Source organism: Perna viridis, chromosome 3, assembly GCF_037379345.1.
Source record: "Perna viridis isolate PV_CMFRI_1.1 ecotype Kerala chromosome 3, ASM3737934v1, whole genome shotgun sequence".
Taxonomy (NCBI): domain Eukaryota; kingdom Metazoa; phylum Mollusca; class Bivalvia; order Mytilida; family Mytilidae; genus Perna; species Perna viridis.
The window spans coordinates 26418854-26445706 of NC_142447.1; the positions used below are offsets into that span (position 1 = coordinate 26418854).

At 31.2% G+C, this 26853-nt stretch overlaps 2 protein-coding genes across 2 annotated transcripts; one reads left to right on the forward strand and one right to left on the reverse strand.

Annotated features, from left to right (window-relative positions):
* Positions 1–1374: 1374 nt before the first annotated feature.
* On the reverse strand, positions 1375–13472 carry LOC148621638 (cilia- and flagella-associated protein 58-like). The gene is made up of 17 exons (XM_088576215.1): positions 13360–13472; positions 11692–11772; positions 10499–10714; positions 10095–10243; positions 9450–9606; positions 8817–9011; positions 8394–8531; positions 7694–7853; positions 7316–7398; positions 6498–6689; positions 5855–6016; positions 5207–5494; positions 4571–4794; positions 3841–3952; positions 3239–3463; positions 2743–2876; positions 1375–1886 (listed from the first exon to the last, which is right to left on the reverse strand). The coding sequence occupies exons 1-17, from the start codon at positions 13372–13374 to the stop codon at positions 1775–1777; spliced, it is 2643 nt and encodes an 880-aa protein (XP_088432341.1). The 5' UTR covers positions 13375–13472; the 3' UTR covers positions 1375–1774.
* Positions 13473–13834: 362 nt separating this feature from the next.
* On the forward strand, positions 13835–25391 carry LOC148621639 (cilia- and flagella-associated protein 58-like). Its single transcript, XM_088576216.1, has 16 exons — positions 13835–13934; positions 16629–16694; positions 17040–17255; positions 17475–17623; positions 17894–18050; positions 18432–18626; positions 19338–19475; positions 20027–20186; positions 20535–20617; positions 21340–21531; positions 21933–22094; positions 22629–23140; positions 23387–23498; positions 23720–23944; positions 24171–24304; positions 24702–25391. Exons 1-16 carry the CDS (start codon positions 13926–13928, stop codon positions 24817–24819), a joined length of 2628 nt encoding a protein of 875 aa, XP_088432342.1. The 5' UTR covers positions 13835–13925; the 3' UTR covers positions 24820–25391.
* The last annotated feature ends 1462 nt before the right edge of the window (positions 25392–26853 follow it).

The following is a 26853-nucleotide window of genomic DNA, read 5'->3' on the forward strand; positions in this document are numbered from 1 at the left end:
AGCGTATTTTATACAAAGGCAGCAGAAATAATTCATTTATTTTTTTTTTAAATCTTGAAGATAAATCATTGTCAAAAAGAAGTTGAGAAATATTTGAGTGATGTATACGATGATCAAGGCAAGGACAATGAGACCAACACAGACTGATCAAGACATAAATAAGGAGACTACAAATTACAAGAATTAACTTCAACTTTTAACAATCGGGAGCAGCATCAACACAAGGACCAAACAGTGTCCATACAAAGTTTATAAGTTCTTAAACATTCCGAAACGGCTTTGGAGAATTGTCAAAGTTGTATGGACAAATCGGTTTTTATTATTTCAGAGGAAGATGGTTCAAAAGAGTTGAACACTATATCACTTTCCAAAGTTGATGGAAAAATTTGAAGAGGGTTATAACATATCTACTGTATAACGACTATCATTACACATTAGTGCAGATAATTGGACTAACAGCGTGCCTAAAACTACTAAGTGTCTTAACAAATTTTAAAAAAGTCGAACACAACAAAGGCGATCTGACTGTCCCATGATTAGATTTGCCAAACGCTAACGTAAGCATTCACAACATGATTGTAGTATTGCTAGAAACAGGAACTGCTCATCCTCCAAAACCTTGGATAAAATGGGATATATAATGTTCGTTTTTCTATAAGTACCTAAGTTCGTTCATATTGTACAATTGGTCCTATTGTATTCCGTTTGGTATTCCCGACGTTATTTGGTTTTTGGATTTCCTCTTATTTGCACCATCTCTATTGTCCATATCGGATATTTATGTATAGATCAATTCACTTTTGTGACTTTTGGTAATTATTACATGTGCAATAAATACTTTATTTTGTATTTATTACAGGCAAAATACTATCCTAAAAAGTTTTTCATTATAATCAACTCAAATACTTTTACAAATTATTTACAGAACTAAAGCTGTTAACAGTCTGTTTATTCAGACAAAGTCATCAAAAAGATTCTCATTTTCTCAGCTGGTACTTTAAAGGACATTTTCATACTCATAGGAGTTTTCTTCTGAATCATATGGGGGATAAAATGTCGAAAAATCATATAGAATTTGTTCTTTTTTTTATTGTATTACTATACAATATTTTTGGACTATCCGAAATTTGGAAACAACAAACTTTATCCCCTGAATGGCAACATTCTACTTTTTCCTAATAGCATTACACAAGACAGTGCAGGCAAAGTACTAGTTATTGGTAAGACAGTGCAGGCAGAGTGTTGGTAATTACAAATGTAGGATCAGCTCATGGCATCATAGTTACATGAACCAAAAGTGGCAATAAAAACACAAACCACCAAACATATAACTAGAGGTGCAGACAATGAGGCATTGACAGTCAGGAGAACACATTTCATAAGTATTTAAATCTTTATTATTACATAAATATTGTATAAATATAACAAATCTAACAATGTATTATCACAGTGAATCAATGAAGATGTTTTTTTTTCTATTTTAGGATACCAATGAGTATCAACAAAATATACAGATCGAAAAATTTATCTGCAGTGTTAACAGTTGATACAGATAGAGAATCCCAAAATATTCCAAATGAAAATTTAATCACTCTAAACTCAAAATTTAATGTCATGATTTGACTTTGTTAGCCTACAGTCATATACTTGAAAGGTGCTTATGTTCATATTTCCACAAAAAAACACAAGCTAGATAGAGTTTACATAATATACCAAGTATATACCAAAGACTTCAGTTTTTAAACAAATATATGTCCAAGATTTTTTTTTTGTTCTATGAGGCTGATGCCTGGAAGTTGAATCCTCCTCCAACATACTGAGATGCATCAACTCGTGATGGATTTAATCCAGCATGACCTGCCTGCATTAATGCCTGTTCTCTTTCTCTGAAGAGCAAAAAAGAATTCAATAAGATAATTAGTAATATTTAATCTTAAAGTAATATTTTACTGGTAATTCTTCATTATCTTTATTGATGTTGTTAACAGTAGGTAATGCATTTTTATATTCTACAGTTAAATTTCAATAGAGTCTAAAACAAAACATCCTAATATGATACATCTGATGCAGGCATGTTGCAATAGCATGTTAGATAACATGCTGCATAAATACATCAGAGCGGTAAATCCTTCAAACAAGTTTACAGCATAGAAAAGTTTGCAATATATATGATTGGTATTTTCTGTATTAGTCAGATCTATGATGTACATATGTATACACTGCTTAAATCCATACACTACTCGTACAAATAAGTTTAACATGCAGGACATACATGTCACATCTATACACAATATGCCTATCTAAGCTTCCAAAGCAGCACATATATATAACTGATCCACATGCTACACATAAAATGGAAGATTCACACATGCTGCACATATACCAAATTGCACAAAAATGGCATATTATACATGCTGCACATACAATCTAAATCCACTCACTGTAGGTGCATATCAGATTCACATGTGCATCTACATGTCAAATTTACATTGAAGTACACAATTCTTTTAAAAAGAAATCTAAAAATCTAAAATGAATGTACCCAGAACTTATGATATGAAAGTTTGCTTGATGATTATTACACAATGTACACTTTTGACATATTGCACTGACTAAATTATCACATTCAAAGCATAAGTTCTATATGATACAATAACATACAGTTCCTATACTTCCAAAACTGATAAAGTTTAACAATTCAAGAGGTGTACTTTCTTTACATCCAGGCACCTAAACACTTACTTTGCTCTCTGTTCTTTTTTCTTCTGTAAAATGTATTTTTTCTTCACTTCATTTAATTCTCTATCAATTCTTTCTATTTCATATTTATATTCAGTGACTTGGGACTCATACATCTGCAGTTCCTGACCCATGGCCTGGAAAACAGATGAATCATTTATCAAAACTGACATCACATTAGATTAAGCAAGATAGTTAATTATTCAATGAACTGATACTTGAAATGATTATGATTTCATTTTATTTTATGTTTAAAACAATTCTTTTTTTGAAAATAAATTGTAGCTTCAACTATATGCATATGGATCTGTCATTAAACCTACTTACTACTGCCAGTATAGTTTCACAACCTTTTTTTTAGTTTGAAATGATTTTACTCAAAAATGCTGTATACATTTTGAGAGCTTAGCACCTTTGGCCTTTTATCCATATCTTAAAAGTTTATATAATAAATACTCAATAGATTCCAGTGTCATGAAACCAATCTAACTGAACTGACCCGTATCTGTTTATTTTTCTCCTTCAGCGTTGATGTATAAACCTGTAACTGTTCTGCCACTTCAGGACCAGGCTGTCTAGCAAGCACATGGTTCAATTCAATGTAAAGTTTTTCTTTCTCCTGTATTAACATTTCTTTTTCTTCCACTTCTTCATTTTTACCAATCAATCGTTTTTGTAAAGCATGGATTTTCTGTATATGTTCATATGTGCTTGGGTCACTTCCCTAGATTATAAAATTAATATTTATTAGATTTTAATGCCAGAATTTTTACTGTTTTAGAGTAAAAGCATAGTAGAGTATACCAGAATATTCTTATTTAAGTTTATCCCTCCCCTTTTGAAGTATTTATAAAATCTCAAACTAAATTTATAATGCTTTCTTGCATTTTCGTTTTGCAATACAGTATGTTTCCTTAATTAGTTTTGAATCAAGAAAAGCCTCAATGTAAATGTTCCACGTGGAGAGTTACAACTAATGTGATAAGAGCCCAGTTGCAATTTTTAAAGCAACTGAATTACAGTTTTCATAATAAGCTGCCAGTGTGACTGAATTATGAAAGCATTATTTGAACCCATGCATCTATCTTTTTACTACATTACCTCAAGTTTTCTCCATCTATGAATATTCATGGGATTTTCTAACTCCTCCTCAAGAGCAGTACATCTGGTTCTTTCTTTAAGTAATTCTCTTTGAATGTTATAAGTTTCCATTCTGAAATAAATATATCATGTTTAATGATTTGCAAGAATATCTATTTACTGAGAACTATAAAGATAAAATTAATTTATTAAACCTCAAAATTTCCATTATTTTCATGTTATTAGTTAAGTAAATTACATAACACTACTTTCCAAATAATATTTAGCTATCTGAACAATGGATTTAAACATCTTGGTCTACAGTCTTCAATTCTGAATAGGTAATGAAAACAATTCACAGGAATAACTGTAACAGAAGACATAAGATTTTTTCTAAGAATTGAATGGAGTTATTAGATTTGAATGCTCTTTTCTCTTTTTCCATTTAAATCTTCACCCTATACCTGAGCTCATCAATATTGGCTACTTTTTTCTCTAGCACAGCTTTTTGTCCCCTAAGTTTACGAAACTGAGATTTCAGTAGCCCAATATCCCCCCGTCCTCATGTTGTATTGAGTTTCTCCTTTATTTAAATCTTCACCCTTTACCTGAGCTCATCAATATTGACTACTTTTTTCTCTAGCACAGCTTTTTGTCCCCATACTTTACAAATCTGAGATTTCAGTAGCCCAATATCCCCTGTCCTCATGTTGTATTGAGTTTCTCCTTCATTTAAATCTTCACCCTTTACCTGAGCTCATCAATATTGGCTACTTTTTTCTCCAGGACAGCTTTTTGTCCCCTAAGTTTACGAATCTCCGATTTCAGTAGTCCTATATCCCCGGTCCTCATATTGTATTGAGTTTCTCCTTTATTTAACATGGATCTTTGGATCTTTATCTTCTCATAAAGTTGCCTTAGCTCATCCTTACTTCTAACAAACTGAGTTCCAATTATATCTCTTTCACTGATCACCTACAAATATGTAGTTAGCTTCAATAAAATGTGATCATGTCCAGCTATGATAAAAGTTTTCTACAAATATTTGTGCATGATTTCTTTAAAAATTGAGAAAATCTGTACATATCACTTAGCAACAGTCCATAATTAATTAATTCCAATTGTTTTTAGTTTATTAACGTCTAAGACATTTCAATATATTTGGATTCACGGAGAAAGTTTTATATAACTACAATATGAGCTTGTTTAACTTTTATCATCATAATTCAAGACAAGGGCTAGTATACCACTAATCATAATGATAGAAACCAAGAAACCAGTTTAAATTTTCAAGAATTAATTAAACTTTCAAAAATAATGGAGACTACAAATGACATTATTATAATAACCAGATTTTTATAAAATAAGGAAGAGTTTTTTAAGTTACCTGGTCAAGCTCTTTCTTTTGTCTGATTCTCTCCGCGTCAGCTTCAGCGATGATCTTCAACAACTTTCTCTCTTCTGTCTCCTGAGCAGCAATGAAAGCTTTACACTCACGAGCCTGTTCTTTTCTCTTCTTCAAATCATCACGTAATGATTCCTTGTCTTTCTCTACCTTTTTGTTGTCAAAATAAGACTTAATTAAGGAATTCTCTTTGGACTGGATATCCTCCTTCAGCTGACTGATCAGATGGTACATGTTCTTCAGTTTCTTTGCCATTTCTTGAATCTCTGCCTGTTCAAAGAAAATTGATTTGATGTTGATGGTCAAACAGGGAGATATACTGCTTATTCCTAATGCATAAGTTCATGCAAGCTAATGAGCAAATAATAATAGTCTTTCTGTTGTTCTAAAATACTGTGAGTTCACATATTCACACAAAACAGTTAAAAAATTGTGCAAAGAACTACACAGTTGAAGGTTAAATGTCACTCATTTTATGTGATTAGAACTTTGTAACATCACAATAAAATAATTTCTTTCTTAGACAGAAGTAATTTCTTGGATGTTTTATGTATCATAACAAAACTTAAGTGTAGATATAGCACTGTTTACTTTCATTCCTACATATTAGAAAAGCATTGTTAAACTAACCTGAGATTCTATGAGGTTCTTACTATAAACATTTCTATCACTTCTGACAGCCTCATATAAGTTCTGTTGTTGTTTAAGCTTGGTTTCAGCTTCAGCAATCTTCTTTTTCAGCTCAAAAATCTTCATTTCCTTCTTTTTCACTTCTTCCATGTCGTTCAGAACCTATTTAGAAATTTGAAAATATAAAAAAAAAAATATAAATTGTATAAAAAATGTACAATTTCAACTAATTTAAAATGTACATTGACTTTTTTTTCTCTTTATTTTTTTTTCCAACTGACATTTCATATTTCGTATTAAAAACATATTAATAAAACTGAAAAAGATGAAATTGCAAATACAATATTAATGATCCATTTAATGCATATTTACAAATATAGAACTGTTCATAAAATCATTAACATTTGTAACATTTGTTTGTTCGTTTGTTTGTTTTTTTTTAATTTTTATTTGCTCAAAGAACAAACCGGATAGGAGACAGGTTATTCCGACTTACGTGGTCTCCTCCCCTTCAATACAATTTGTCACAACCACTTCAATATAAGCACAGTAGCATGCATCAATTGAACAATCATTTCAAACAACATTTACAGTCAAAACATTTCTCCTTCTCAATATCAACTTGGCATCAATTTCAATTTACCTGATGTGTGAAATCACTGGCTTTCTGAATGTACTGGTCTCTTTCCTTCTCAAGTTGGTATATAATTTTTCTCTGCTTTTTGGCTTCTTCCCTAAAGTTTTCAATTTCTTGCTGAAGATGTTTCTTTGAGTTCTCATGGAACTTGACAAGTTCTTCTTGTTTTCTGGTTGCAGTTTCTGCTTTCATTGCATTCTGAAAGAAAAATATTTAAGTAGAGGTCTTTTTAAGAATCATAAAAATTCTGTAATATGTGATACATCCCCAAAAAGGCTACACATTTCAGGGGTCTATATGATGAAATATATAATCATTCATTCCAATCTGTCTGTTCTTAATTAATTCACATGGGATATTCAATAGTTTCAATTGTATTTCAGTGTCATTTACATAGTTATCTCCCTTAAATTTTAATTGTATAGTGCATTCTTTATAATTTTATATCTCCTATGAACAGGGGTTATATGAAATTTTTGTTTACTTTTACATTTAAACAATATACTAGTATCAAAAATAAAAATATGAATTGCATATTGCATGATTCTCAACTGGAGTACTACTTAAAGCGTAAGTCATGACAACAAGAATCTACAATAGATCTTTTTCCTGATGTAAAGTTCTGATAATTGTTGTCTTCATCATCAAGTTAGTCACTCTCTCCCTCAATTTCAAGATAATAATAACACCTTAGAAAAATGGATTTTCTTCAGGTTTTAGAAGTTAATGAAAAAAAATTGACAACAACAACCTACTAAAGATTTATTACTTAGCTTTTGCAAAGAAATTAAAGTCCATTCTATAATTTGAAAATTAATGTATACCTTTTTGAAAATGTCCCTATTTCTGGTAAGTTGTTCAATGTCTTTCTTGTCTTGCTCAGCTTTTTTGTATGCTTCATTCAGTTCTGTGGAGAAAAGTTAAAAGAAAAAATTCAGATAACAAATTTAATGTATTTAAACTTTTAAACTTACATTCAATAAAAAACAAAACCACATATCATACCGATAACATCTTAGGAAAAGGGTAGATTTTTTAAAGGTTTTTGATGTTCATGGAAAAATTATCTGTCCTGTGCTGTAAATTATGTTAATGTTTTCAGAAGCCTTGATATATTATGGGGCATTGTGATATAAGATGATTATTAAAAGAAATATTTCCTGGACCACAGTAAAATTAAATTTTGAAAATTCTTGACGTACGGTTTTGATAATGGTTGTTTTCATCTTTAAGTTTATCTCTCTCTCCCTCAATCTCTGCCTTTCTTGATTCAACCTCTCTGATCTTTTTCTGTATTCCTTCTCTCAGTTTGTTTACATGTTGTGTTTCTTTCTTTAGATGGTCCACCTCATTTTCCTTTTGCTGTAAAAAAAGTAGCAAATATCTGTAATGTTTTACAATAACTTGCATAAAAATTTTTAAATGTACATGTACAATGATTTTGGATGTTGTTGTAGAATTGTTAAACTATGAAATGGAGCAAAGTTGATTAAAACACAATGGGCTACATCGATGAATTATCCAAAGACATGATATGATACTACCTATTTTGAAGTGATATGACCCTTTTTCCCCTTTTGGTTGCACTATACAAATGTGATTTAGGTGCACTGTTTAAAAAGATAATGCATTGTTACATATCATCCTTTGCATCAACAATTGATGTATACCAGTCTTCAAGCAAATCTCTCAGGCTTGATATAGAAGTTGTGTTGATACTCAAGCCAATTTAGGAAAATGCATTACATTAATCTATAATTATAAAATAATATTACATACATGTATTAAACAATTTTAGTCATAAGGGTAACATATCATAGAATCAATATATCATGAAGACAAAACTGTATTCCATCTGGTGATGCTGTGACTTTTGCTTGTCATTTAATAATCATATCCTACCTTTAACTCATTGACTCTAGATGTGTTTTCAGAAGCTAGTTGTTCAGTAACTAGAGACAGCTGTTCAAACTCTTGCTGAAGTTTGTGTGACCTGCTGGTAAGGACTTCATAATCCTTTTTTGATCTTTCATTCAGAACCTTAAAATTAAATTATGTTAAGTTTTTATATATAAAACCAGCAATCAAGTCTTGATACAAGATTTTCCATGATCAGGTTTTCAACGATATGGGGGCATTTTTATTTTGTTACAGGAACTGGGAAGTCTGAAATCTCAAAAGAACCTAATTGAGACTATTTCTGCCCTGCGTGGTATGGAAAAACAGAGGTATACATTTATGTGCAGTTCATTACATGTACCCCTTTAAAATGATTCACCTTTGTTAATACCTTATTCATTTGTTTTATTCATCAGTTAAACATACCCTGAGATCTTTTGATTTCTGTTCAAGTTTGGCAATATCTTCCTTGTAAGCAGAAATCATTTCTTCAATAGATTTACACTCATTTGTTCTTGTTTCCAAGCAAAGTTTGGCATCCCTTAACATCCTTTCTACTTTATCTTTCTTCCTCCTCTCTTCTTCAGCATCCTTATTCTTTTCAGTTATATCTTTTTTAAGCTGTAAATCAATAAAGTTTGCAAAGCATTATGTCTGAAACATATATCATGAACAAATTTTAAATTCTTACAAAGTATTCAATAAATGTGACCAATGTACTGCGACAAAACTAAAATATCTATATGAAATATGGATCATCCTGCCATTAAAAATCCTATGTGCAGACATTTGTAACAAGAATTGAACCCTTTTTCTTCATATTGAAAGGTATGAATGATATTTTTAGGGGTTAATAAAATTGGGTTTACAATGCGATTTTGAACATTCAGAGGCTAGTAAAACTATGATGATATATCAATATACCTGTATTGTATCTTTATCCAATTATAGACTGGGTCAAGAGTTAAAAATAAATAATAAAGAGTGGATGCAAAGCCCTACACATAATTTTACAGAGCACTTTCTTCTTTCACAGCTAAATTTACTTCATAAATCTACCTCTGCTATTTTCTCTTCAGTTTTTGCTCTCTCTTGGTCTAGCTTGTGTTGTTCAGAAAAGGCTTGAGCCAGATGTTCCCTTAGTTTGACAATCTCCTGAAGTTGTACATCTCTCTCCTTTGTCAGTTCTTCTTTGGTTTTTAACAGCTCATTCACACTACGACAATTAAAATTTTTAAGAACTAGAAACTTTGAATAACAAAGAAAACAATATTGTCATCCATTGTTTCAATTGGAGTTATCCATCATTACAGTTGTTGCATTTATCAGTAAGTTAATATTAGTAAAAAAAAATGCTTAAGAAAGCATAACTGTGACCTTCTTTGTGGTGTCGTTACATCACTTTTAGTTTGATTTTGAAGAATTATCATCATTCTGATTTTATTACTTTGTTGTTGGGGCCTTTCAAAGCTTATTTAATGATGTGTGATTACATTTGTTGAAGACCTATCGGGAACCTCTGAAAGTGTTTACTATTTTGGATTTAGGTTATATGCTACAGTGCATTTGTTGCATTTCGCCATCTCCATTCTTTTTTCCAGTCACTCAAGCTTTAATCTGTGTTATTCAATTTCAAATCAACAAACACAAACTTACTACACTGAAAGGAGAATTTTTATTTTTGTGCTGTAGTTGTAGTTTTACCTTTTCTCTTGACCAATTGAAAGCCCAGCTCCATGTTCAATAGCTTTGGTAAGGTTATTAATGTCCTTCTTTAGAGTAGTAATCTTTTCTCGTGTTTGTCTTTCCTTTTCCCTGGCATTCACTTCATTCTCAGTTGCTTGGGCTTTTTCCTAAAAGTAAAAGTAAATTGAGTTTTTTTTTGTGCTAAAAAGACAGTGGTAATCTATTAAGTGTCATTGTCCAAAACAATAAATATGAAAAAAGTGACATTTGATCAGAAATTCTTTATAAGTAAGGACATAAATAAAAAAAAACTCAAAGAGAGGATAACTGTAGCTGATGAAGATAGTAACTAGTCCTGTTAATTTCCAATGTTCCTTCTTAGAGTTCCAATGTTTGAACATGACATTAACAAGTGTACTTACTTCCTTTAATTCAGCAATTGTCTGTTGATCATCATGAGATAATTTCTGTGATGTCTGAACTTTTGCTCTGTTTGCAACAGTCTCTGCATTCAGTTCTCGACATTTTCCCATCAATCTTTTTTCTTCTTCATGAGATTTTTTCAAAGCTTGGTAAAGCTTTTCATACTCTGACCGAAACTTTTCAAGGCTTCTGTCTCCAGAAAGCTGGGATAGGACCTATCGAACGTATGCGAATGTATAGAAAATGAAGACAGAGTCATGTTTTGATGACTTTTCACATTACATGTAAAAACATGTACAAAATGTATGACTATGACTAGGAGTAATCAGTAGATTTAGGAACAAACCCAGGGGTAAAAATTAGGAAATACAAGCTTGTAGCCCAGACCACATTTGGTTTAATATTTTCTATATGTTCAACTAAATTTTACCAAAAAGTTTGGTATCCCAACTCAAAACCTAGTAGTCATGGGCTACTGCTAGTTTTAATCCATGAAACCCAAATTATAATATAACATTTTACTTCTAAAGTAAAATTAAGAAACAAATAGACAATTATGTGTAAGTGTTTGTAAGAATCAGGCAAAATGGGAAAAATCAGAAACATGCATGTCAAAACCCCACCAATCTGACAATATAATATCACTCAAGGATACTTTCTCTATTGAAAAAAATACCCTTATTTAATCTCTGCAATAGAATGTTAGAAAAATGAGGTGTTTGACAGAGTTATCTGCCCTTGAAATTTTCATTTTCATTGCATTTAAATGAAATTATAAACTTATTATACACCAACATGATATGGGAAATATTAATTTTTTTCCTTGATTCTGTTGGTGCATATAGTCAAAATGATGGATTTTTTTCATACCATGTCTCAACCACTGCCTGATTCTTACAGACACTGACACTTAAGGGTAAGTTAATGCGGTTGTTACATAAAACAAGACAGCTGGTAATATCTTTACTTGCATAATGTTGTGAATCAATATCAGATTTAGTATCTATCATTCTGCTTATTGGTGCTTCAGTTTCTTAACTTATATTCAGAGAAAAATTTATTGTTGAAAAATCCAAAACAGAAGTTGACCTGTGTGTCACATTTTTAAACTAAGTTGTGTTGAGAGATACTTTATATCCCTTTAACCATCAATCAATGACAGATAAATGAAACCAATTACTGAATTACAAACCTCAAGAAAATCCTCCTCCATATCTTCAAAGGCTGCATCATCAATATTTGATCTGTCCACCACAGCCAATTCATTTGATTCCTTAAAAAGAAGACAAAATTGTTTTGAAGGAATTAAACTACCCTTTTACATGCACTTACTAAAAATTTAATTGATATAAAATTTTCATACTTACACAAAACATCAACATAAATGTACAGAATAGCAATAAAGATTAATAAATAGTAGAATTGTTTTTCATAGGTTTGGAAGCATGAATGGTTACATTATCAACTGGATCCACTATACGTATGGCCAGAAAAGCAACGATATCTGGTTCACAAAATTCAGGGAATTAAAACAGTACCATGGCAGCTCTATTTTCACATACACACACTATGTATGTACTTTGTAATTGTGATTGTGAACCAAACCAGTCTTGGAAGAATAATCAAGGGAACCAAGGTTATAGCAGTAATCAAAATAATGTAATCCAGGAACAAAAAGCAGACATGGAAAACAGACACACACAACAAAGAACAAGAAGTAAATAAAATCAAATATACATACGATGTATACAAGGAAACAAAAGCAAATGAGCAACTTGGACTCCACTAAAAACTTGGAGCATGGACCAGGTGCAAGGCTATGGTAAACGTCCTCTGCTTTTCAAGAAATACCCACCGAGTTGCTCATAAAAAGTCAAGTCAAGGGTAGACGAAAGAGGAAAGGAAAACTATGACATGTTCAAATCATAGCTTTTTTAAAAATGGGATTGCCCAAGAGTCAACAGTATGATGGTGCCCAAATGTTTATGAAAATGAAGTAATCAGTTTTACCTCACAAATGCTGATAAATTAGCCCAAAGACATTTCAGACCATTACAATTTGGACAATTCAAACCATATTGATACATCATTAAGATTTTTTAACATATGGAAGGATATAAGAATAATACAACAGGGCTTTCAATTGAAAGGAGATATGAATTTATGTTTCTTCGGGAGCATTTCAGATTTAACCTGTCTCATATTCCATCTACATATATCTTAAACTGATAGTAACCTAAAAAATTGTCACAAAAGCTTACTCTAAAACATTAAAAAAAACATGAAAACAACTAAAAGTGAACAACAGTCAAACTGACCAGGGAAATGAGAGTAATACTGACCAAGATGATTTCTCCACTACATATATAATGTACATGTATATCTACATTTTTGTTTGCAACTTGCCTCCAGGATCCAGGCTCCAATTTTGTTTTCAGTGACTTAGGAAATTTCATAGGATTTTCTTAAAAAGGTAAAATAAAACCTAATAAAACCATATCCTATTCAATTTGTAAAACCTGTATTGGGGTCATATGTGCTCATTCTACCTTTATAGTTCATAGTCACACCATAAAAAAGTGAGCTCTATGGTTAATACATGTATCTTAATTATGAAATGCTGGATCGGCTGGGGGATAAAACAAAATTTCAAGTATGTTGAACCGGTGCTCATTTTTATAGGCACTGCTTATTCCATATTATTGAATGCAATGAAATGAACACTGAATTCTACTATATTTAATTTATAATGATTTGTGTCTTTTTTGCATTTGAGTTCAGATCTCATATCAAGAGAACTTTATAAATCACGTTTGGAATAACTTATTATATCAATGGCAATGACAAAACTTTAGAATACCTCTAACATCACCATTTTTCGCCTCTTGTGTGGCTATTTTGATCAAAACATTGGCATCTGTCTGTGTGTCACCATTTTTTGTTGTCATTGACAACGTGATAGGAGTACTGTCCCGACCATTTATTCGAATTACAAGTACTTTATCATTTAGCAATGTTATCCGCTAAATATTTTGAGAAAAAAATCTTCTTAAAACATGTTAAGTGTGTTTTATTAATATTGGTATTTTATTGATGATTTTAATTATTTACTCTGAACTGACAGTGCTTTGTGGTATACGAATACGGGATCGAATTGCGCGACATTATTAAAAGGTTTATTTTGCTTTCGAATTTTGGAAATAACTTTCTTGAAATACTTGTAGCCTATATAATATGCGATATAAATCTTTCATCTTTTGAAAAATATTTTTTAATGTTAGATTTATAGTAGAATTTTGTTTATTGTTGCGAAAATTATTTATTCGAAACTGATATTATTTTGTTGTCCTTGGTAACAGAGCTGGAGTAAATTTTGATGGATATTATTTCTGCCCGATTTTGAAGTTTTGCTCGATTTAAGACATAATGGCAGAGGTAAAAATGTCAATGCGTGTAAATTTCTTACCGCGCTTTCATTTTAGTGTATTAATCTCAAGAGGTTGTTGAGGACTGTCATCATGTTAATGCATGCATGGCATGTCATTATAGTCTTCTTCTGCTTGTTCGCCATGTCGGTTATGTGATGCTTGCTCATTAGCAGATATTGAAAATATTTGTTCAGTGTCCCAGCTAGTATTTCAAAGGGTGCCTTGCAGGTCTTGTAAAAGGGCACTTAAGTACACTGTTGAAATTCAATTTGATGAGTTTAATAAGGTATGGTCTAAAATGTGTAACCCGTAGATGTACCCATACCAACTTTTCCCCATATCCAAATATTTTTTTGCTAAAATATACATTCTTATGGTATGTTCAGAACTGAAAATTGCATGAGTTGTGAAAAGTATGTTTCAATTCAATTCTCGTCAAGAAAATGATGTATACTTTTCTAATATTTCTTGTTTATTCAGTTATCTGAAGTCAAAAGGTGTAACAACAATTTATTGACTATTTCTCACTGTCCTGTCGAATTTAACGTTTTTCTAAAATCATTAAGAGGTTAAAATTTCACCCTAAGATTTCAGGTAAAGTTTTGAAAGATTTGATATTATTTTAAAAAAAGAAGTGATTGAGTTTGAATTCCGCACCATACCTAGCGTCAATCCCCGTACCAGCAAAGAGTGAATAGGATCTTATCCAGAATGAAAAACAAAGTCTCATTAAAAGAGTCTGATTCGATTTTAATTTATGGTCAATGAAAATTTTGTTAATTTATGATGTTCTAATGTCCAATATGCATTGCATTAGTACAGAGAACAAAAATACTGGACTTTGATTTTTGGGTACAGGAATTTTGGGTGACACGTTTTAGACCTTTTGAAAACAGAAAATCGAATAAAATCAATTTTATCAACAAACATTTTTACAATCATTAATTTCTAGCCTAAACATCATGTCATTTTGTAAATGTGTACCAACTTTTAGCTGGAAATAGCTAGTAATAATGAAGAAATTGGCAAAATGGTATTTGGGTATGGGGAAAAGTTGGTACAGGTATGGGTTAAACATTTTAGACCGTACCCGAGATTAATCCTCTAGCTGCCAGGTGAATATATGTGTCCATCACCGGCTCCCTGCAAAGCGGACATATACATGTATGTCCTTTTTTAATGAAAAATAGCCTGTAACTTTTAATCTCCTTCTACCTATGTTATCGATTCATTAAGGTGTAATAAAATGCACATATGAATATTGGAATATATAAAGTATATAAACATGATGACATAATTTCGTTAATGACATCATGAACACTGACTTCACAAATTAGTAAGGAAGTGGTGTGACTCCTGTCATGCTGGGTTACATGTATGTGTTAGACATTCACAGAGAACGATATTTTAAGGATTGAGAACAGAACTTCATTGGTAAATGAATAAGACTTCCACCTACTTCCAGTTTTATTTTTTTTCACCTTGTTACTGCTGGAAATATTTCTAAGTTTTTAATGTCTGTAACAGATGTGTGGTCAGTGTTTAAATCAAAATTTGTAGAAACTTGCATTATATGTTCAGTTTTAAGGAAAAGAAATGCACATCGAATAATATTCGAACTGATAGTCATTATGGAAATAGGGACAATTTTACCTCTTGTGAACAAAATTTGATATAAATCTGATAAAGGGTGAGTGTACACAACATTTTTCAATTTATCAGTATTAATTGATGTCACACTTGTTCCGAAATTGTGGAAATATGTCAAACAATTGTGACGTATGTGACATCGTTAAAAAATTTGATTCTGGCAGCAAGGGGGTTAAATCATTTCAAATCACTAAAATTAGGTTCTGTCGATTAGAGCTCAGTTACAGGTTACTTACATTCAATCAGCAGTCTACGTTAATCATCAAGATAAACGGGTAGAATATATTGCAATGTGCACCCATCATTTATAAAGAGGAAAATGAGAAAATGAATACATGTAAGCAATTTTGAAAAAGGGCACATGGCATCACTTTAAAAATGGTGGGTTTACTACCCTGTAAAAAAGGCCTACCAGAAATACTGGTGTATGTCACTTGTAAATATAGGATCCAATGCATTTTAGCTATTAAATTACAGAATGGTTGAAAAGTAATATTGTATTTACAATATGAAAGTAGAACACATTTCAGTCAAAATTCAAAATTTGCAAGAGTTCAGGAAGCCCTTTTTGCTAAGACTTTTATCTAATCTGAAGTTTATGCTAGGGATCAAGATGACCAAGCAAAAAAAATGTTAACCTCTTAAGTATTACCATGTGTGACTTAACATGTATCACAATTTTTCTACTACAAAGTTTTAATCTAACTGACATGGCATATGTATGAACATTGTCTGATTGCTCTTGATATTAAGAAAAAAAATCATCTGTCAATCCAAATTAGATCCATGCACAATATAATTAACACATGCAGTTATCTTTCCTAATTTTGATATAAGTTAAAAAGCAATTTTAGGATATGAGAGTGGTTGAAAGATTCATGCTAACAGAATTAAAGAAAGAATAATAATTAAAAAATACATTTTTTGTACTTGCTACAATGTAAAAATTACCCCTGTTCTTTATTTTTTTGCATTTTGTTGAAAATGTTAATTGTCATGACATCAGAGTATTGACCAACTGTATTTTACATTGTATGTATATGTTTTTCAGGAAAAGGGAGGTAAATCCTCTATTGATGACAGTGCATTTGAGTCTCTTGAGAAAGATTTTCAAGATGTAAGTATTCAGCTAAATATAGCATGGATTGACTTTCAAAAGACAGGTTAAAAGTAATAGAATTTATTAGGTGAGCTATTTAAGTTTGATCCAAAATACTCCATATGCATGTACACATGTAAATGTACAGTATTCTCAAAAATATAGCATGTACAACTGCTTGTAAATAAACACTTAAAAGGATGTATTAACATGGGACGTCAAAACTTTTCTGAATGGGATACCATAACTAAACTCCATAAAAATATAAGATAATGTATCAAGTCTGTAATTTTATGTGTGAAGTTAAATACATGTAGAATAAATTTTAAAATCCTCATCATCTATGTAATAATTTTTCTACAGGTCCTCAACCAACTTACAGGGAGTGATGGCATGGAAAAGTTCAGAGAGCAGTTTGAAAAATTACACAAAGCTCTGAAAAAATCTCATGATGGAGAAAAAAGGTTGATGCAGAAATGCCGTGAACTGAATGCTGAAATTGTAGCCAATTCTGCCAAAGTAGCAACTGCTTTGAAACTATCTCAAGATGATCAGCATACTATTACAGAACTCAAGAAGGTGACAAGATTGTTGGTTAATTATATACTCATTTAACAGTTAATTGCAATACTTCATTTAAGTTATGTTGATTATTATGAATGTGGAAACAATTGAGATTAGTGAAAATTGAATAGTGTTTTTCACCACAACTCTTTTAATGATCGTTAATACTAAAGCATGTAGGAATTTTAAGCAATTAGTTTTCATAGATACCATTATTTTGATTTCCTTCTGTAGGAATTGGATAGAGTATGGAAAATGGCGGATCAAGCAAATGAGAAAGAAACTAGGGCCAGGGAAACAATCCAAGACTTAAGATTGGAAGTGATCAATCTGAGTAAGCTGGTGGAGCAAGGTGCTAATTTAACCATGGGACAAGAACATAGGTAATTCTGAATTACTTTAGATTGTGAATCAGGCAATAAGAACACACAAATTTTTTCTTGTATTTACAATTAATTACAAATATTCGGGCCAATTTTCTTATAAAATGCATAATGGTAACTATCAAGCCCTGTAATGGGCAGAATAGAAGTATACAGTATGGCTGATGCTTGGAAGTCAAAATGGAAAATATGCATATATTTATACTACACCCAAAAAACAGTTTCTAATATATGATGTTACTTGATACTATTTTTAAATTCATTTCACAGTGTCAATGGCTTACTGAAAATTAAAGAAGATTTAACTAAGGAGAGAGAGGAACATTTGAAAGAAATAGCAAAGTTACAAGAAGCTTTAGAAAACTCTAGTGCTAGTCAATCTAAATTGGATGCTGAAAAAAGTAAACTGGATGAGAAAATACAAGAGGTAAATAAAACAAGTACTATCTTTAAAAAAGGATAGCCGACTCATATTCTAGCTTCGTTATTACAAAAATCTGATTAAGATTTTATTTGGTGAACTGGGGGATCACAGTACTATGTATTTTATTGGTTCATTAAGTAAACTATTTCCAATTATTCAATGTATAAAAGGTTATTCAGTTTATAAAAGTGATTGAAAATATTCTGTACAGCAATGCCCCAAATGGGCCTTAAATTTCACGGTTGCTATTACATTTGTCCAATGAAAGCTATATTGGTTAGGTTGTCATGGTTAAGCATCATGAGTTTACTTAATGAACCAACCAGATTTAAATATGTATGTGTAAACTATATCAATTGTTTTATCAAAATATATTTTTTTTAGCTGACTCAAGACATCCAAATAAAAAATAATGATGCCCAGAGAGAGGCACGAAAGAAAGAAAAGATGGAAAGAGAGCTTAAACAAACAAAAGCAGAATTAGATGCAAAGAATACAGAGATCAAAACAATGAAAACCACAGCAGATAGAAACTCACAAGACTTATCAAAATTGGAATCACAGCTCAAAGAACAGAAGGTTTGTCTTTACTTAATATGTGATAATATTTACAAACTGTGTGCAACTGGCAGAGGAGAGTGTGACTAACCTTAGGAGCATACAATACCAGCTTGATAAAATCATGTCCACATTGTCAGGGGTCCAATTCCACCAGTAGCCTTGGAACCCCAGTCAAATAATGTCCAAATTATAATATCCAAGGCTGGAAAAAGATTTGGTCCTTGCATGTAAAACAGGTTTGATACTGGTTGCACTATATATAAGGTAAAGGCAGGAGTTATTGCATTTTTCTATTGTGAAAAATGGGAATGGATTGTTGTCACAATAGTTCAGACTCGTTATATATATCTTTAGCAATATTGAATCTAAATATTTTTTTCAATATCTTAAATACAAAGAATTTGCCTAAAGTGACAAAATTGCAATAATGTATGTTCACAATTATTTCTGTATTTATATTAAAAATGTTCTTAATAAAGTGTAAGGGTGTAAGGTATACTTGCATAGTTTTTTACTTACCATATTTGATATTTATATAAACCTTTTTTTAGGGCTCACATTTACCAATTTGTTATTTATTCATATTTTATTTGTTTTTATTTCCTTTTTTAACTTTTAAACGTGTCTGTTGTTCACAATTTCATTCTTACCTATTTTTTTTCAGTTCCTTTTTTACCTTTTAAATGTGGCTATAGTTCACAAATTCATTATTCATACCTTTATAAATAGCTGATGTCTGAAAGAGCTATTAAAGATGCTGACATGCAGACCACAAGATTACAGAAGCTGCAACAGGATTATGAAAACCAATTACAAAACTTTGAACAGCTGAATTCTGAATTCCAGTCAAGACAAACTGAACTCAAGGTGTGACCATTAGTGAAATTTTAGTTTGTTTGTTGTTTTTTTTTTTTTTTTTTGCAGAAAGGTTAAGATATGTTAAAATGTATTGTAATTATGATTAATTGGAAATTGAATTTTGCTATTTTAACCATGAACCATTGATTAATAAAAATTCATAATTTTCTGTGGATACTGGAAAACAGAAAACATTCTTGATACAGTACAACTGTAACAATGGAGGTTTCTTTCAGCCACATATAAGAAAAGATGAATCATTTTGAGAAAGTGGTTTTAAAAGAGATATTTACTCTTCATAATGTTGTTAGGTAAAGGGGGATAACTCAACTACAAAAAGTAATTTACTCAGTTTAATATGGCTACAATATAATCTATATATTGTGGACTCATGAAAATTGAGCTTGACATTTTTTTTTAGATTTTCATTAAATATAGGAACAAGCCTAGTAAAAAAAGAAGATAAATATAATGAATTAAGTCCACAAAGAGTTGAAAGCATATTCTATATAGTTCTATCTTCAGTCATAATTTCAGTTTAACTAACTTCAATTTTACAGCAAAAAGATGATGAGATCAACCAACTGAAGAAAGAGACAACAAGATTGAACAAAGTAAGGGAGACAATCCAGCGAAGACTCAGACAGGTTGAAGATTTGAAAGGAGAAGTAGAACAACAGAAAGAAACACTAAAAAGTCAGAACTTAGCTTTGGAAAGAGGTTAGTGTGATGAAATATGTATGTGATAAGAAGAATTAAAACAATTAATATTTCTTTTCATTTGCTTGTTGGTTTTTTAACAATAAAAACCATTCTGCTGTTTACTGAAAAAGAAATGTTTGTCCAATACCTGTCAAAGATATCAGTGATCAATGAATTTTTCACATTCTATCATTGGGACCCTATCCATTTCTTATGAATAATGTGAGACTGTATTGATTCACTATTAGATGAATAAAAAATCTACATTGATTAATTATTAAATCTGTTCAAATTTTTTATCGATTGAAATTCTGTTCCTGAATGTAGTAAATTATGTTTTATTCAAATTACTTTTTTTCTAAACAGACCTTGATGCTACCATAAAGAAGGTTGATGGTGGAAAGAAAGAAAATCAAGACATTCAGAAGAAATTTGAGACAGAGAAAAAGGTAGCTCACATGTATATACATTTGGCCAAAAGAATGTATTGCTCGTAACATTAGGATTCATATAATAAATGAAAAAAAAAACATTTGTATGTGAAATTTCATTATACATGACCTGTTTATGCACCATCAAATCAGTTTTCTTTGCTAGAATTTTTGATCGACAACATATTTGTCCAGTGTAGCAGACATGTTTTTCAATAGACTGTCAGCATTCCAATGGGGAAAAATGTTCTCTGCTACTCAGTGACCCATTTCTTTACTCTTATGAGGTAGACTTTAAAGCTGATTTGATAAAAAAGCAGGAACATGGTTCAGCCAGATCCTTTGATCTCATTTTCCCCTATATAGATGATGTATTGTCTTTAAATAGTCCCAGTTTCAGATATTTTATACCCCAAAGTACTTTAGATAAAGGACACTACAGACAGTATGAAGTCAGCTTCATATCTTGACCTACTTTAAGAGATCAATAGAAAAGGAAAACTCATGACTAAACTATACAACAAACATGATGACATCTCAATCAGTATTGTCAGGTTTTTTTTTATCCACCTGATCGACTTTCTCTGGTATATAAAGATATACATGTAGTAGTTACGTATTTGGCTTTGTCATTGTGAGGCATATTTTGTCAAGAAATGTTGACATGTTGAAATTTTATTCCTCCTTTTCAAGCATTTACTCCATTTAGATAGTAAATGACATTTTTGTGTATTTTACAGTCATCAGAGAAAATGAAGAATGAGTTTCAGAAAAGGTTTGAAGAAATGGCTGCTGATATTAACAAGTTCAAAAAAGCAGAGTCTGATATTGAAAACTACAAAGATGAAGCTCAGAAACAAAGAAAGATCATTTACCAGCTTGAGAAAGAAAGAGACAGGTACATCAATGAAGCCAGTGATCTCACTCAGAAGGTAAGTTTTGTAGTTTTCTACAGTGTTACAAGAAAAAAACTAATTTCTGCATATTTCATGATACATATTTGTATAGTTATATAATATATATCCTTATAGGATGTCATTTTTATGTTTTCTATCAGAATTTTAATACAGAGTTACTTTTGTTTGAAAAAGTACATTGTTTTGAATAAAACTGTAAAAGTTTACAATATATGAGTGCATTTATAAGTTTAAGGTAAAAGGGAGATAACTTATTTTTTCATAAGAATTCTGGTAATAAATTCCTAAACATACATAGAAGAGTTTATTTGTAAGACATGAATTAAGTCTCTAGACTTGTACATTGATGAAAACTCGCAATCACTGTCCATAAAAATTTATAAAAAATTGTTCTGATTATCTCCCTGTATGTGTAGGTTTTGGAACACATGGAGTTGGTAAAGACAAAGGAAATGAAGATTTTTGAGTACAAGAAGAAAATTGCTGAAGCAGAGACTAGATTAAGACAACAACAGAACTTGTACGAGGCTGTCAGAAGTGATCGTAACTTGTACAGCAAAAACTTGATTGAATCACAGGTGAGTTGATTTTCTAAAATAAATTGTGTATCTTTCTCACAACAGTATAGAAAGGTTAAATATGGAATTTGTGAAATGACTTTTAGCCTATAATATCTCACTTTTACATGAATAATTGTCCAAGTAACTGGCATGCACAACTTAACTGGATGTTTGAAGGATCTCACATTTAACAATTTAAAAGTCTCAAGCCCACAAGAGCAATAGTGATATTGCAATGGGTTAATCTGATTAAGTATAATACTGTGGCCTTATAAAACATTTTTTTTTGGTCCTTAGACTGTCTCCTTCAATTTAATAGGGCACTTCTAATTAATAATGTAAATTGTAAAAAAAAATAATTTATAGGGAGTACAATTTTTTTAAAATACATCCTTCTTTCACTGTTTTCAATAAATAATTACTAAGAACAAAGTAAATGATTTTAATACCGAAGTCAAAATTATTAAGAATCATTTTACATCTTTATTATCAAATAGAATAAGGATATACTTTGAAGTGATTTCTTGAATATAAATTTGTTTCTGACTACAGGATGAAATTACTGAGATGAAGAAGAAACTGAAAAACATGAACCATTTGATAGATCAACTGAAAGAAGATATCCAGAACAAAGAAAATGCAATAGTCCAAGCTGCAATCAATGCCAAGAAACTGGAGAAAGACAAAGACATCCTGAAATCTGATAGGGACAAGAGTAGACAACAAGTCTTGGAAAGCAAGGATGTCATCAACAACCAAGCTGCTGAAGAGAAGAAACTGTTGAAAATCATTGCTGAGGCCGATGCTGAAAGAGTCCGTCAGAAGAAAGAATTAGAACAGGTGATCAGTGAAAGAGATATTCTTGGTACACAACTTGTGAGGCGTAATGATGAGTTGGCCCTGCTTTATGAAAAGATCAAGATTCAGCAGTCTACCCTAAACAAGGGAGAAATTCAGTACAATCAGCGTCTGGAAGATATTAGAGTTCTGAAACTGGAGATCAGAAAATTGAGAAGAGCTAATAATATCCTTAACAAGAGTGTGGCTAATGTTGGAGATCTCAGGTAAGAGCTGATGTTAATAAACAGTTGTTTTTAAATAAAAAGGAATCCCTGAACCCCTTTTTGTTGCTTTAAGTCCATAATTCTAAAACAAAAATCCAAAATGAACCTCTTCAAGTGTGGACAAACATTATTCTAAAAATTCATACAAATCCATTGAAGCTTTGTTGAATTATCATATGTTTTTATGTTTTCTTTTTCTTTTCTTTAAAAATGCATCTGAATTAATAATTATTTTTTGGTTTTTAGGCGTGAAGTGTACCATATCCAGAGAGAGCTGCTGAGAGAAAGGACTAGATGTAAAGCATTGGAAGAAGAATTAGAAAACCCAATGAACATTCACAGATGGAGGAAACTGGAGGTAATTTTGAAAAATGAAAAACAAACATTAATATTTAAGAAAATTGAAGAAAACACCTCTTGTCAATTTTATTTACAGTTTTGATATAACCCTTCTGGTCCCAGTTTTTCAACTTGTTAACCAAAAGATAATGTGTATGAAATTTCTTTATCTATTTTATAAAAAAAATAGGTGCAGTAATTAATCATAAAACAATAAACTTATATTTTAAAATTTTACAGGGTAGTGACCCAAGCCAGTACGAGATGATCCAGAAGATCCACACTCTCCAGAAACGTCTCATCTCCAAGACAGAGGAAGTAGTGGAAAAGGAGCTACTTATCCAGGAGAAAGAGAAATTATATTTAGAACTAAAACACATCCTGGCCAGACAACCAGGGCCTGAAGTTGGAGAACAGCTACAGATATACCAACAAACACTCAAGGAAAAAACCAAACAGATGAAGGTAGAATATATTACATACGATGTCCGTTTGTTGACTTTTGTTTGTACAGAATTTGTAAATGATGGCATCAAAAAGTATTATAGAATGCCTTTCCTTGTTTGACTTCAATTACAGATATTTATCTCTCACTGGATTCTTGTTACAAGATTGAAGTAATAACTTATTTTCTCATATTCATCATTTTTTCTTCACTTCTTAAGCAATGGTTTTTTTACGTTATTTTCAGTCCATGGCATCCGAACTGAACATGTATGAGTCCCAGGTCAGTGAATACAAGTATGAGATAGAGAGAATAGCCAGGGAACTTCAAGAAGTCAAAAAGAAATATTTCGTCCAGAAAAAGAAAGAACAACAAACAAAGTATGTATTTGTATTGAAATAATATGTGTGATTTCATATACAAACAATTATTTTGTATTTTATATAAGTACAAGTTTCCAAAATTGAGAAATGAAAGCAGTATAATATTGTGTTAAATTTTTAAAGTCTATATAGTTTGTTATTGACAAGATTTCTTTCAATTTCACCTTAAAACAAAAAAAGTTTTACATACCCATAAATTTCAAGCAGAAATCTAAAAAATAAAAAAATAGCAAAATCTTAATGATATTGCAACATTAACTGATATAACTGATTTTAATTACCATCAAACTTGCAACAACATAAGATGAATAAATAATACTTCTGGAGAAAAGAGTTTCACAAAAAATCTGTTGCTTTTATAATTTGCAAAGCATGGTGTTATTCTGTTTTTCAGGGAAAGAGAGCGGACCCTAGCACAAGCAGGAGCACCAGTTATACAGCCTCAACGTACAGATGGGCCACGGTTCACTGGAGGGGGCTTTAACTTAAAGTCATCGAAAGGGGCAGCATAGCAAAGGCTCAATTTAGAAGACAAACATTTTCAAATTTAAGAAGTTTATATTCCTTTCCAAATACTTCCATACTAAGAACTTTTTCTTAAATTCTCTCCATTCAGTTTAATTTAATTTGTTTTGGAATTTCCAAGTGCTTTGATATTAAAGCTTAGATTTTGTTCTTTTTTGTACTTTGTTATATCTGTATATTTCAGGCCTGTAAAGGCTCATGGAAATCATGCAAGACTCGTACAGTTCCAAGCAAAGTTCTTGCAAATGCTTGAGCCTCTGGCAAAAGAAAACAATAAAAATTCCATTCATCTATTTATTTTTCCATTTGATCTTACTATAAATCTATAATTCCCCCAAAATTCGCACATGTAATTGTTGGAACTTTAGAGCCCTGACATTTATAATGAAACAACATTGATTTGGAACTACAAGTCTTGTGGATGCGAATAAAGAGTAATTTATTGAAAATTTTTATCAATGACCATATTAAATGTGTTGTTTGTAGGAAACATTTATGTAAATCAACTCCTTTACACCTGTATCTGTGATATTTTAACTATTAAACTATTCTTTGTTTACTATTTTTTTTTCATTTCAAACCTGTATGACCATGTATATGCCCCACTGGACCAGTTCTATCACAAATGAAGTTTTTTATCACAGTTACCAGTTCTATTGGCTTGTAACATACATTTGTAGGTGGCTTGGATGCATATATAATTTCTCCTGATACTTTTTACAGGCTATTAGTTTTATTCCTGGGTGATGAATGGGACAAAGTATACCATTAACGTATCAATTCTGCTGCTCTACTAGAGTTTAGGTTAAGTTCAGTTATACATGTAATCTTGTTCCCCCTTTTTGGGGGGTTTAATTGTACTTTTTGGTGTCACTCTCATATGATATGGTATCTTGTATGATTATGTTTATCAATAGGATTTGTCATTTATTGCAAATCATGACAATCAAGTGAAACATCTCTTGTAACTTTGGTCAGGATTTCATTGAAGAGGTTTTTGTGGCATGAGGTGTCTGCATATCTCTATTTTACTAAAATAAATTAATACAACTTACCTAACTCTGGTACTTGATCAATACTGCATGTCTGACAAATCTAATAAGCTCTATTTTTTTTGTGACCAAGTGAATCTGCCCAAAGTTTATGATGCCACCTGGTACTATACCACATCCCATTTCATAAACAAACTATAGTATGCAGACATGAAACCTATGGAAGAGAATATGTGATATCAATGTAAAAAAATGGGAGAAAAAATTCTGCATATGTTTATTCAAAATTCCACATTTAAATGAAAATAATGTGAGCAATTAATATTGATTTTGCAGAACGCTTACATCATTTCGGTACTTCAGGAGGAAAGAATCATATTAAAAAAAAATATGTACTTATCAAAGTAAATGTTTGTATCTTTCAAACTCCTCTATCAGATATATATATTTGTGATAATATTTAAATACCCCTGTCTATTGGGATGGAACTAATAGAAATATCTTTGACACACCATATGCTATCGCCTATTTATGGTATATATATTAAATATTGTCAGTGTCTATCCGTCTACCCCTGTAGAAATTCATCAGACTCCGTCCATCCACTTTAGAACGTCTACCCATACAATGGATTTATTGTCTCCTACCATTTGCAGTCGATAAGCTGGCGATTCTGGTCTTTGCACGACGGAATAACATTAAAACCATAATATATTTTTATGCCCCCCCGCAACTAAAAGTTTATTCATAAAAAGGGGAGAGGGTTTAATGATTTTGCACAACAATTCAAAAATGCTTGCATGTATTAAAATGAAACTTAAGGGAAGTTTTTGTATCTATGGTGGGAAGCTCCCTTTCATTTTTTGAATAATTCATTTTTTTCTTATTTGAAAACACCTGCAACAAATTGCGTCATACGTCAGAATTTTCGCGATGGTATTTGATACAATATAAATACTTTTTTTAAGGTATACATCGTTTAAAAATATTTTCATCTACATATTATGTGTTCCTCTTCATGCACATGCA